General features: G+C 43.2%; 1 protein-coding gene and 1 pseudogene across 1 annotated transcript; both read right to left on the bottom strand.

The window, feature by feature from the left end:
* Positions 1-2,129: 2,129 nt before the first annotated feature.
* LOC127766400 (premnaspirodiene oxygenase-like) lies at positions 2,130-3,794 on the bottom strand (annotated as a pseudogene).
* Positions 3,795-9,229: 5,435 nt separating this feature from the next.
* Positions 9,230-12,442, bottom strand: LOC127768181 (protein WRKY1-like). Its single transcript, XM_052293720.1, has 4 exons — positions 12,277-12,442; positions 10,680-11,598; positions 10,466-10,591; positions 9,230-9,831 (listed from the first exon to the last, which is right to left on the bottom strand). The coding sequence occupies exons 2-4, from the start codon at positions 11,573-11,575 to the stop codon at positions 9,690-9,692; spliced, it is 1,164 nt and encodes a 387-aa protein (XP_052149680.1). The 5' UTR covers positions 11,576-11,598; positions 12,277-12,442; the 3' UTR covers positions 9,230-9,689.
* Between the last annotated feature and the right edge of the window lie 821 nt (positions 12,443-13,263).

Below are 13,263 nucleotides of genomic sequence, written 5' to 3'. Positions count from 1 at the left end.
ACCCCAGCGGCACCACGGCTTCCCAAGGTGAGGCCCGCTGCTGCGCTACTGAGTCAGCTGGTGCTTGATTATTCTAGTATTGCTGCTAATGACGATGGTGGACTGGTGGTATTCACGTAGAATTGATTCTCGTCCAAGGAGGGGGCTTCATCGGGGAGGAGAGAGAGGCAGAGAGGAAGAAGGTAGGGGAGGATTATATATTTTTCTTGTGACTGACATATGGGTCTCAATATTTCTTTTTTTTAAAAATTTTTTCCTGATAATAATGCCATGCAAGCGCCATATAGGATTGAAGACCAAATCAAATTGCCACATAGGAAAAAATCACTATTTAAACCGCCGAGAGACTCAATTTTCACTGGTTCTGATTGGTGAGGGATGCCTATACCCAACCCGGTTTCATGGTTGAGGGAATAAAGCTTCGCCTATAGTTCAGGGATTAACAATGAACCTTTTCCATTTTCCTTTAAAAAGATGGAGGTGGATCGGTGATTTAGCCCAAATTCTCGGCCCATTTATAAGGACGGGACGAAATTAGGGCCCATTATATTCAAGTCTTTGCGCACTTATCCCGAACACAGAAAACGCTCCTGTCTGGTATTGTTCAGAAGTCCACCGAGAAAACGCTTTGTTCGGGAACACAAACGAAACTTCACGCTATGTCTCCAACCTGCTTTGTTTTTGGACTGGGCTTCTAGCCTCCTACTACGCTGCTTGGTTTGATTCTTGTAGTGGAGTAGTACTTTTTTTTTTTGACCGTGATGATTCTTGGAGTAGTTATTATTAATTACTAGCTCCCTCGGATGAAGCTACTGACCAGATCTGATGTGCCTGTTTGACATTGTTTGATTGCATGGTTATTTGTTAGCTACACCGACCGACCAGAGCAAGTCCTCTTACCTCAATGTCAAATGAAAATTTTATGAGTCACGACCGAACCAAATAGTCATTGTTTTGTTTGTAATTCGCGTCAACTCTGGTAACTTGGCATTTAATTAGAACCTATGAAATATACCAAGAGTACTTGCTCTGGAGGGGGTTCTAATCTCTCGAAGAGATGTCCTATCATTATTTGTATGTCACTCCAATACTTACGAAAATTTTTAAAAAGATGTATTAATACGTGATATATCACTCCACAAACATGCAACTTAAAATTCAACTTCTACATGTCTCAAATTGTTTTTTTTATCGTTGTGATAAAAGTTGACTTTTAAGTTGTATGTTTGTAAAGTGATATATCACATGTTAATGCATATTCTCAATTTTTTTTCATAAATATTTGAATGACATGCAAACAGCTACTCCCTCCATCCCATACAATAAGGGATTTTGAGTTTTTTTGCTTCTACTGTTTGACCACTCATCTTATTCAAAAAATTTGTGCAAATATAAAAAACGAAAAGTTGTGCTTAAAGTACTTTGGATAATAAAGTAAGTAAAAGAATAAATAATAATTCCAAATTTTTTTAAATAAGACAAGTGGTTAAACAGTGCAAGAAAAAGTTAAAATCCCTTATATTATGGGACGGAGGGAGTAGTAGGAGACATCTCCTCGAGAGTTTAACACAAAATTAAATTCTTTATAAGATGGAGTTAGCAAAATTAACATATACTGCATTTAACACAGCCCAGAAAACCAAATACCGGTCTTAATTTTGGTACCTCCGTCTCAAATAGAAAAAAAAACATGAATATTAGGGAACGATCTAATATTAAATAATTAAAAGGGGTAAGGCTCGAATTCAGATTGCTAGCCCACCACTTTGTGAAGCTAGCCAGAAGATCCCTAAATGTTTATCCCTCCGTCTGACATCGTCGTTATTTTGTTGGAGTACGTCTTGTAGATACTGGTCACAGTTTATCGTGTTTAATTCATTACCACCGCATATATAGCATACACATATCGTAGTAACTATTACAATTAACAATCTTGATTATTAAACTTACAGTACACACTGTAGTACGTATACACTACAGTACACATGTAAATCGACACTGTATAGTACGCAGGTACTGCTGATCAATTTACAGAGCGCGAGATTTATTTAGAGATCATACTAGGCAAATCGTATGAGTTGAGAGACGTGATGAGCGCCATTGCAAGGTAGCGACAAGCTACGTACTAACTAATAATCGGCGGAGACGGCGGCCGGAACAAACGGGGTGGCGCAGAGCAGCAGCGGCGTGCGCCGCCGAGGCCCGGCGCCTCCTCCATGTCAACCTCCTTGACACCCACCGGGAGCGACCAATCGAAGTAGTAGAGCATGGCAACGAGCACGAGCTCCATACTAGCGAGGCCATAGTTGAAGCCAGGGCACATCCTCCTACCAGAACCAAATGGGATGAACTCGTAGCTGCCACCCATAAAATCGATAGCATCGTCATCGAACCGCTCTGGCTTAAACTCCTCAGCATCGTCCCAGTACTAGTACTTAGGGTCTCGACCGATAGCCCACACGTTAACGATGACACGTGATTTGGCTGGGATCGTGTACCCATCTAGCTCACACGTGTCGATGCTCTCCCGCGGCACCAACAACGGTGCCGGTGGGTGCAGCCTGAGCGCCTCCTGGATCACCAGCTTCAGGTACCTCAGGTTGCTTGCCTGCAGGTCGGCCTCCGTCACCACCGCCTTCCCGTGGAACGCCTCTCGGATCTGCCCCTGCAACTTCTTCATCACCGCCGGGTTCCGCATCAGCTCTGACATCGCCCACTCCAACGCCGACGCCGACGTCCCCGTCCCGCCGGCGAACATGTCCTGCACGTCAAGTGTACATATCATATGTGTTACAATGACCCATGGAGTAGTAACACTTTTGCCTTCATGCACATGCAATCAAAGTATAGGGTTACCAAAATGATGGCCTTGATTTTGTTGTCGTCGAGGTGGAAGCCGAAGCCGCCTTTCCACCGAAGCCGCCCTTCTCCTGCAAGGCGATGAGCACGTCGACGAGGTTCTCGTCGGCGTTCTGATCATCGGCGGCACCGCCGTTGTTGATCTTGTCACCGCGGACGCTCCGCCTCTCGTCGATGATCTCCTGCAGGATGGCGTCGACCGTCTTGTGGATACCGCGGAGGCTGCGCTTCATGCCGGTGACCGCGGCGAGCGCGGTGGTCCACGTCGGGAAGAGGTCGGGGATTTTGAAGCCGCTCGACAGCCCGACGCCGGCCTTGATGGCGGCCATGAACTCCGGCGCGCTCTTCCGCTTCCTCCCGAACGCCGCGCGCGCCACGATGTCGTTGGTCGTGCTGTGGAACAGCACGCTCAGGTTCACCGGCGTCGACGGCGCCGCCACGGCGCGGATCTCCTCCACCCGCGCCGTCACCTCGTCCTCCCTGATGTGGCGGAAGGAGAGGACGCGCTTGGGGCTGAGGATCTCGGCGGCGCAGAGCTGGCGGAGCTTGCGCCAGTAGTCGCCGGAGGGGGAGAAGAGGATGTCGGCCCAGCCGTAGCCGACGATCTCGCCGGCGAGGAGCCTGGGCCTGGTGGCGAAGTTGGCGTCGTGGGTCTTGAGCACCGCGCGCGCCGCCCCCCTCGACGACGCCACCACCACCGGCGTCTCGCCGAGCCGCAGCATCATCAGCGGGCCGTGCACGCCGGCCAGGTCACGCAGCGCGCGGTGCGGCAGCGCGTTCACGAGGTGGTGCATGCTGCCGATCACCGGCAGCCTCCATGGCCCCGGCGGCGTCCTCGGCCGCCGCCTCATGGTGGCGGCCACCTTCGCCAGCTGCAGCAGCGCCACGGCGGCGACGCAGAGCAGCAGCGACTGGAGGAAGAAGTAGTCGTCCATGGCTAGCTAAAGCTAACTAATTAAGCTAATTAATTAACTAGCTAGTTATAGCTGCTAATTAAGCTGATTAATCTTACAGCAGCTAGGGCTAGCTAGCTTGTACACTGCTTTTAGTGCAGTGCTGATGAGTGATAAGTTAATTGCAGCATGGCTTGGACAGAATAAGGGTTTATATAGGCAAACAAGCTAATTAAGGAGAGGATTGGGCCATGTAATCGCGGATGCTGAGATATAATTTTATGTATTGTGGGAACTAGCTTCTTGGTTTGTGAAAAACGTGTGGCCGGTTGGCTAAGCTAATCAAGTATCGTTTCTCCCCCTGTCAAGATGGGATAAAATGGCTAATTAATTAATTCCCACCACAATAATGGTTTAAATCCTAATTAAGGACAAGCTTAACACTTTGAGCATGCATGGTTCAAACTCATACTCAGATAGATATAGTCCATGTTTTCATTTGATGACAGCTCCACAAACGTGTCATACAATGGTTGCTGACTCTAATCAACTCTCATTTTTTTCACCCTTCTCTTCTCCCGTGTTAGTTTTTTTTTCTAGCCTATATCTATCTCACGACGAGGGGGGGGGGGGGGGGGGGGGGCGCTCCGCCTATAGGCACTCCTCCTACTTCTCCCTTTCCTCCTCCCGTTCTTCTCTTCCTATTACATTACACCACAAAAAAAATTTAAAAAAAAATAAAAAGTTAGAAAAATTTATGTATAAAAAATTTGAATTCAAATTCAAATTTGAATCGGGTATTTAAACTTTTGACTTATAAACTTTGGATCTATAAACTTTAGGTGTATAAACTTTAGATGTATAGAAATACTATATTAAAAAATATTTGAATTCAAATTCAAATTTGAATCGGATATATAAACTTTTGGTCTCTAAACTTTAGATGTGTAAACTTGAGGTGTATAAACTTTAGGTGCATAAATTTACTAAAATAGGAAAGTAATACGGTGCCAAAAAAGGAAACCAGGTGGAGGGAGGGAGGGGGAGGGGGGAATCGATCGCCCTGAGCGGGCGAGCGCGCTCACCCAGTAGCATTTCCGAGTTGACTCTCCTCTCTCATCCATATCAACACTCACCTATATTTGACAGGGTCATGTGTAGATTCATTTATTGCTAATGTAAATGCCTTAAGTGATGTTCAGTACCGCTCATCTGTCTGTGCTAATATACGGGTTTTGTGTTGTCGGCAAATATATATTGTTTTATTTTGTTAAACCATTACTCTATACACGTTTATATATTTTGTACCATTGCTCCCTTTAAACAATTAAAGTAAAATAACTTTCAGTTCTCTAGAGGGTGTGATATAGATAAAAAGTATTTCCTTCGTTACATAAAAAACCAACATAGTATAGGATACGACACATTCTAGTTATATGTCCAGATTCATAGTATTAGAATATATCACACGTGGCCTGGTCTTAGATTTGTTTTTTACGGGGCGGATGGAATAGATCTAATACATTCACATGTAAGGAAATGGATCGGAACAAAGGAAGGCGTCACGAAGACCTTAATTTCCTATTGTCCAATAGCTCAATTTGTCTATGTAATGAAATTAGCAAGTTGGTGCTCTCTTGAGTTTGTGCAGCTAGATTTGGTTTGTATATTTTAACATTTTTTTTAGCCATTCGTGTGCTTGTGGAGAGCCTCTGTGATGTATTAGGGAAAACAAATTTAATTTGCATATGCATGCGTTTATTACCATCCCTCTTCTTATATATATATGCGTGTGGTGTGTAGTGTGTATTTCACATAACAGCCATGACATATATACCTTGTATGTCTGACCCAAACTTGTAGTAAAATGAATTCCAGTAGCCCAGTAATTTCAGCTTTAATTTACCATCACAACTTCCTAGTTTGGTTGTGATTTCAATTTGCTACGTTTAGGAGCATTTATTTTCTTTTCAAATTGTTGCACACAAGTACTTAATACATTTTTTAAGTTAGAATAAGTTACTTTTAAAAAACTAAACATGTAAGTTGTTGTATTATATACGTGGTTGTCAATCTAGTGGCCAAAAAGAAAAACAAAGAAAGACTTAATAGACAGGGCAAACCAATCGATGCCACTATGAATAATAGGCATAAAAAGGAAAACGAATCCAAGCGATATATCTTAGGTTAGAACCCTTTGATGCCCAAATTATGGGGTTCACTAGCCTTGTACTATTAGTTTGGAAAATAAAGTTGTTGAGTATTGTTCAAGTTGTCGAAAACAATGGCCTATATACGTGTATGTAGGAGTATAAAATATAAGACAATTGGTCAGCTATGAATCTGTAGGACGTCCTGACAAAGAAAGGAAATCTAATTGGCCACTACATTGTCAACCATAATACATCACACATGCATGCATCAGTTCATATTTTTAGCTAATTAACTTGACTTTCTCTAAAATAGTAGTAGTAAGTTAGTAACTAGCTAGATACTCTGTTCGATATTGCTAAAAAAAATTGTCGCCACAATTTTCGATCGATTTCAATCGGATCATCGAATCATTTTTGCCCAAGGAATTTAACTTATGTACATGCGGGGCAGATCTAGTTCCTTTTGCTGTATTATCCTACTGAATTCAGTGAAATTCTATTAAAAAGTTGCTAGTTGCTACAAATTTATAAAGATGAACCTATAATTCAGTACAGATGATTTGAACTTTCGAAGATATATTTTTTTTTTATTCCTTGAGACATCGTCTTGTCGTTTCTACATCACTAGAAATCATAGAAAAAAAAAGAGTTGTCCCTCTTCGGACGATTTTGTAGCCTTTTGATACCTGTCACAGGCGAAGTCAAGCTTGTACTTTTACTGTTCAAAATAGTGATATCCTATTCCACACTGTAGAGTAACATGATCCGTACACGTGGCATATGTTCGATGGGGTCCCATATAATTTTTTTTCTCGATTTTCTCGTGAAACTAATGGTGCCGGATCGCCGTGCTTGACAGGATAGTTAGCCCTATGGCTAATTAGGGTCACCAAAATGATTATCAGGTGATCAATTAGGCAATTAGCGTGTCTTAAGCAGGCATGTTGGACACGAAGTGTGTGTACGTGTACTACTGTGCTTTGATATGAAAAGATTGAATCTTTTTGGGTTGGGGTCAGTGTTTAATCACCAACCGGTGGTTAGATGGGAGCTGGCTAATTCCATTAGTGTACCTGCACTTGAGATTGCAGTAAACGAAACTCAAGGCAAGCTTGATGTTTTGGAACTTCAGTGCATGAATGAGTTCATCTTAACTAAACGTGGAGCACATGTTACTACGTATTCAGACATGAACAATTATCTTCTCTAGGAAAAGGCTAGTCCCCCATCCCAAAATAAATTAACCTAGGCCTTGTTTAGATCCCCTGACAAAATTTTTCACCATGTCACATCGAATGTTTGGACACATGCATGGAGTATTAAATATAAACAAAAAAAATAATTAATTACACAGATTGCGTGTAAATTGCGAGACAAATCTTTTAAGCCTAGCTAATTGCTCCATGATCTGACAATGTGGTGCTACAGTAAACATTTGCTAATGACAGATTAATTAGGCTTAATAAATTCGTCTCGCAGTTTACAGCCGGATTCTGTAATTTGTTTTTGTTATTAGTCTATGTTTAATACTTCAAATGTGTGTCCGTATATTCGATGTGACACGCCAAAACTTTACACCGCTGGATCTAAACACAGCCCTACTGCCCTAGTATATGATGTGATATTTTCTACTAAGTACTGTGATCTGTACAGTGCATGATTCGTAGTTTTAAAAAATATCATATTTCATACTAGCTAGGTGAATTATATTTATTTTGGGATGGAGGGAGTATTAAAGTGTAAAAAACAACATGAATTTGCAATAATTCTACAGACGTACATAACTGAGACATGTCAAATTAAGTTCAGGTGGGGGGTCACTATTCCTAAGACGATGAACTTCGAATGACTTTTAAGACCATATGAAAAAAAAGATAGGGGGGAAAGGATAAACACATGAAAAACAGGTAACTAGAAAACATGAAAACACAAAAACAAATACGTACTATTCCTAGAAAAAGCTTGATTCTAGTATAAAATGATCAGTATGAAGAATTTGAATAAGTAATTACGAATATTCATGCCAGAACATCCCTTTTCTCATTTAAAACAAAAGGTAGAAAAACACGTTTATTCTGAATAGGATGATAAATACGCTGAAAAACCATTGTTTATCATGCCCCCGAATATTAATGTGGTAATCTTCGTTGATTAAAAAACAATTATTTATGGATATTGTCAGTAAAAAGTTTCTCCGTGTCCTGCGAATCGACGAGTTGACACATGAAAAACAGTAAATTATTTCACTAATAATCAAATAATCAAAACTACACAAAGTGAAATCTTCTATTTATGGAGTACTTGGGGCGGTTGGGCCTTGAGTATCTGGCATTAGTTCAAGCTTGCCTAGTGGGCTAGTGGCTACAAGGAAACAGGCCTTTATCACAGCCCAACAAGAGAAATGCTTAGTGCTGGACATGGTGCAGTTGCACTGTACCATTTCAGACTTGCACGGTTTGGACTTTGGACAGAGTAGAACGGATACGAATGGTTGCCTGTCACTGCGCTTGTCAGTCCGATTACAGATTTCAGAAGAATGGGAATGGAGATATTCTCTGTAATCGAATTTCACATTAATAAGAGCACAAAAACAGAACATTTTCTAATGACCTTTTTGTTTTCTTTGTGACCATAATACAGCACACATTCCGTTGTCTTTTCTGTTATACCAGCCAACTGCACAACAGTCTACAGCTTGGAGGCAAGCAACCAAGCATTTGCTTCAAAAACTGAAATCTATCAAACCCCATTATTGCTTACAGCCTTGCCACATTCACACTGGAGGCCACTTCTACAAATGTGTCATATAGGCTTAAGCCACATGTGTAAAAAAAACTTATTTTTCTTTTAGAATGTAGGTGTTTAAGTGGTATTTTCAATTTTTCTACTCCTTTTTTATTAGCCCCTTATATTTTCTATTTTAACCCTCATATTTTTCCAATTAAGAAGCCACAACTGGTCTTTTTAAAAAAGGAATTTTTAACCCTACATGGCAAGAGTTCGGAGTCCAAAAGGAATTTTTTTTTAAAAAAAAATCACCAAATCTTGGCATAGACCGAAGAAATCCCGTGAACACCATGATCTCAGCAAGACCTCCAAACAGAGAGATCAACTGGCCTTCTGAATCGCTACATGGACATGTCAAAGAATCAAGGGACAAGAGAGGCACTAGGTACAATGGCTGCATGCGTTTTCAGATCGCCCAGAAACTGGCCTCTGAAATCTGAATTTCGCAGGACAAAACACGGTCAGAATTTTAAAGCCTGACGATCCCGTCGCAGGATCACACTTGTGCTAGCAAACACATCACAAACAACCCGATGCTTCCCATCACAACAAAGATTGTACTACCATTCCAGACTGAAGATGAGGGTACATTTTGTTCCTAGGTGTTGCCACTTTTACAGGCACTGTCCTCTCCAATCCTCTAAACAGTAAATCACCTTCACCACCACCACACCCCCAGACATATAACTGCAGCAGCTGAATGTCACACTGCAACACAAGATAGTTTCTAGGACCAACATGAAGAGGGCAAAATAAAAAGGAGAGAAAAGGCTACAAAATTACGAGTCTCCGATGAGAAAATACTCCATCTATGCGGTAAATTCCTTTCGCCATGGATTCTTCTGCAAGAGCTGTCTCTACCACCCAACAGTTAGGAACAGAGCAGTATGTACAAACTAGGCTCCTCTTGTTCTTTTTTTTTTTTTTACTTTTTAATCTCTTGTCTAGAAAGGGATGTTATCGAAGTGATCCGGCGACTGAAAGCCTGAAATGTCGATCAGGCTGGCTGGGCAGCTAGGACCCGGTTGTGATTGTGATCACCTTCATAGGTAACAATCAACATCGAGGGGTCGTCGACGCACCTCTCAACATGCTTCCTGGCTGGGCATCCTCTTACACTGCTACACTTATAGTAACCCCTGAAAAACGATGAGCATACGTGAATATACTTCAGCAATCTCTTCGACAAAAAGAATGAGTAATTTGTATAGGGAAAGGTTGTTAGCTGTAATCTTTCTTGGATTGCAACAGGCATGTTACCAAAATTAGAGCTTGGCATTCTTGTAACTACATGTGTGACTGAAGGTATCACCAACCACATGAGTTGCTTAAAACCAAAACTATAACTTTCTCGAGATCCCAATCTCCCTTTGCTATAACCAGCCTCTAAACAGATGTGGAAAGAAATCTAGCTTGAAACTTACAGCACATAGTATCATGAGCTACAATCATTTATTGCTGTCCAAATTAGAAAACCTTTCTGGTGAATAATTAATGGCATATCATGCATTCTATGAGATGTGCATATACTTAAATCTGCTAAGAACAGAGAAGATAAAAATTTCATGAACAGAAATAATAGCTCAATGTAACCAGGCAGGACCGTTTCCTAACATACTAGTACTGATTACTGAATAATAGTGACAAGTCAGCAAAGCACAAGTGTAGATATCATGTGCAGTATGAACTAGCAATGGCACCCAATTGTACCAGAAAAAACACCTGGCAACATAATGACTAAATGACTACATGAGATTGAGCATTTAGCTATACCTAGGATGTGGGGATCCTTTTATTGGCTTCTGTCCATACTTCCTCCATGAGAACTCATCAGCTGGAATGTCAGCAACCTTATTACTGATTGCAGGGACTTTGATAGACCTCCTTATCCTCAGCTTCCTGCAATTACATACAAAAGTGACTTAAGAAAAAACATAAGGTTAAGATACTCATATCAATTTATCACAAAAAGAAAAAAAAATCCAACCTTTTCTTCGCACAGTGACATCGGCTCCCAGTTGTGCATCGTCCACTACCATCCTCCCTACCAGTGCACCTCCTCCTCTGCATGAGGCCTAACTCTGGAGTGCTTGACGTCTGTGACCCACTAACTAGCTGGAATGGACGACTGGAGCGGCTACCGTCCAAACTCGCAATGCTCCCCTCCATACTCAGAGACGACAAGAATGAACGGGAGGATGATGCCGTGCAATTAGAACTGTCAAACTTGAGATTAACACCCTTACCACCACCATTGCTACCACCCTGTTCACCAAGGCCACTCCTCTTTATCATCTCACTCTGCATCTTCATCTGCTGCATGAGCTGAAACCTCTGGTAGCTCTGGTGCTGCTGGATGAAATGAAGATGCGCCGAAGGCAATGCCGGGTGAGGCGTTCCAGCTGGGGGCGCAACAGACACCGGCTGGATGAGCTGGAGCGGTGGCCCCCGTGATGGCCCATCCGAATCAACCGCAGGGTTATCTAGAAGCAACCTTTTGGGGAATTGGGCAGGGATCCTAACAGGATCCTTTGAAGAAGAGCCCTCCATCTGATGGTACCTCGGAAACAGCTGGAGGCTAGTGATCGGACTCGAGTTAGGTGTCTTGGCTGCCGTCGCCACAGCCAGTGCAGGGCTCTCCAAAAAGAGGTTGCTATCAAAGATAGGCAAGGGCTTCTTGATCTTTCTAACCCGGGCATGGCCCTGGAGGCCATTGCCATTGTTCAGCCTGGATGCCACGGAGCAGAACTTTGCAACAGCCTCTCCCGTAGCCGCCGCGAGATCCTTGTTAGGGACAAGCTGGCTATGGGGGCTGGAGAGGAGGGTGAGCACCCTGTGACAGCTCTGCACTGCCTCCCTGTTTGCTTCCTCCATCCCCTCCATGAATCACTCCCCTCCCACCCTACCTGCACAAACAAATCAATCACCTCTTGACTCTGATCATACACACAAATCTATCAAGCTCACCACCAAATGCTCTAACCTAGAAATTCTTGAGCCCCAATATGCAACTCTAACACAGGGATCACATCACATCATGAGCATTTTCCATATATAAATAGGAAACAAGCAACACATGGGTAGATTTGCTGATAGCCCTAATCATTCCATTACCATATATATATTAAAAAAAACAGCCACCTCACTGGATGATTTCAAGAAACAGCACCACCTGGGCGATGCAGGGGGGGAGATTCTCACAATCATGCGGCGCACACGGGTGCCATTTCCGACGAGCTGAGCTAAAATTGGGCACGCGGGCACGCAACATGGCATTCCCGGTGGCCTAATCAATACTACCAAAATTAGGCAACCTGACACAATCCAAGAACCACCTGAGCCTACAAGAACAGAAAAAAAAAGGGAAAAAAATCACCACACCCCACCACTCCACTCCACAGCCATGGCCATCACCCCTGCAGCTGCTCCCCCCTAAAACCAATCCCCAAAAACCAACAGAAATTTACTCCCCCATAAACCCCAAACAGCTGCCTCTGCTACTACTCGATCCACGGAAACAAGAAACGCATACGCATGCATGATCCTACCAGCAAAGGGCAAGAACAGCAGAGTCAAAACCTCACCTCGCTGGAGCCAGGGCTGAGACCTCCACCGGTGGAGACGACGACGACGAGGAGGAGAGGGAGTGGCTGCCCCTCTCTCTCTCTCTCTCTCTCTCTCTCCCTCGGCTGGTACAAGCAGGGAAGCGCAGCAGCAGTAGAAGTAGAGTCCAGTACTAGTCCAAGCAAGCCACTGAGTGAACGAAGAAGAAAATAAATAAATGAATAAATAAACAAATTGGTGGGGAAGAGGGTGGGGCCAGGGCAGTGCTCTCGCTTTTTTGCCCCTTCTTTTCTTTAATTTTCTTTTCTCCCTTTGTGCTCTCTGGTATTCCTCCTCGGGCGGATTAAAATAATAATAAAATAAAAAATAAATACCGCGGGCGGGGCCACCGAAGTGGGCCCCAGGATGATCTGCGCCGTCCATCGCGCCCGTCTCCGTCCTGCGCCTTGGACTTTTTCCTTGTCCCCGATTTTTTTTTCTTGAGTTTTTATATTTTTTATTTTATTTTATTTTCCTCTGGGGTGTGGGGGTGTGGTGGGCCCGGGGGGCTACGGGCTGCCGTTTCGTCAAAGGTGTGAGCTGTGTCAGGCGCCACAGTGGTGGGCGCGGGCCCCACGCATTCTCTGTTTTTCTTTTCTTTTCTTTTCTTTTTTCCTTTTTTTTTTCTTCTCTCCTTGCTGGGCTCCTGCTCCTCTCGTCGTGTGCGCGCGTTTCCAATGCTGTGGTGGCTGCGCGCGAGTGTCAAACCAGGGGTGACGTACAGCAACGACGATTTTTTTTCCGATGCTGCTGTGATGGGAGGAAGGAAATGAACCCTCAAGTCTGAAGTCACCTTGTTTTGTTCGTTTGTCATTTATAGCATAAATCTTTGCTCGGTTATGATGGTATCTCTTAAGTCACAGTGTTTCGTTCGTATGTAGAGTCCTATTTATAGCATACATATTTGCTTAGATATGATGATATCTTTTAAGCTATAGTGTTATGTTTGTATGTAGGCTTCATTTATA

Source organism: Oryza glaberrima, chromosome 3 (genome assembly GCF_000147395.1).
Source record: "Oryza glaberrima chromosome 3, OglaRS2, whole genome shotgun sequence".
NCBI classification, from domain to species: Eukaryota; Viridiplantae; Streptophyta; class Magnoliopsida; order Poales; family Poaceae; genus Oryza; species Oryza glaberrima.
The sequence above is the reverse complement of the archived record's forward strand: the minus strand, read 5'-3'. Positions and strand labels throughout refer to the sequence as shown.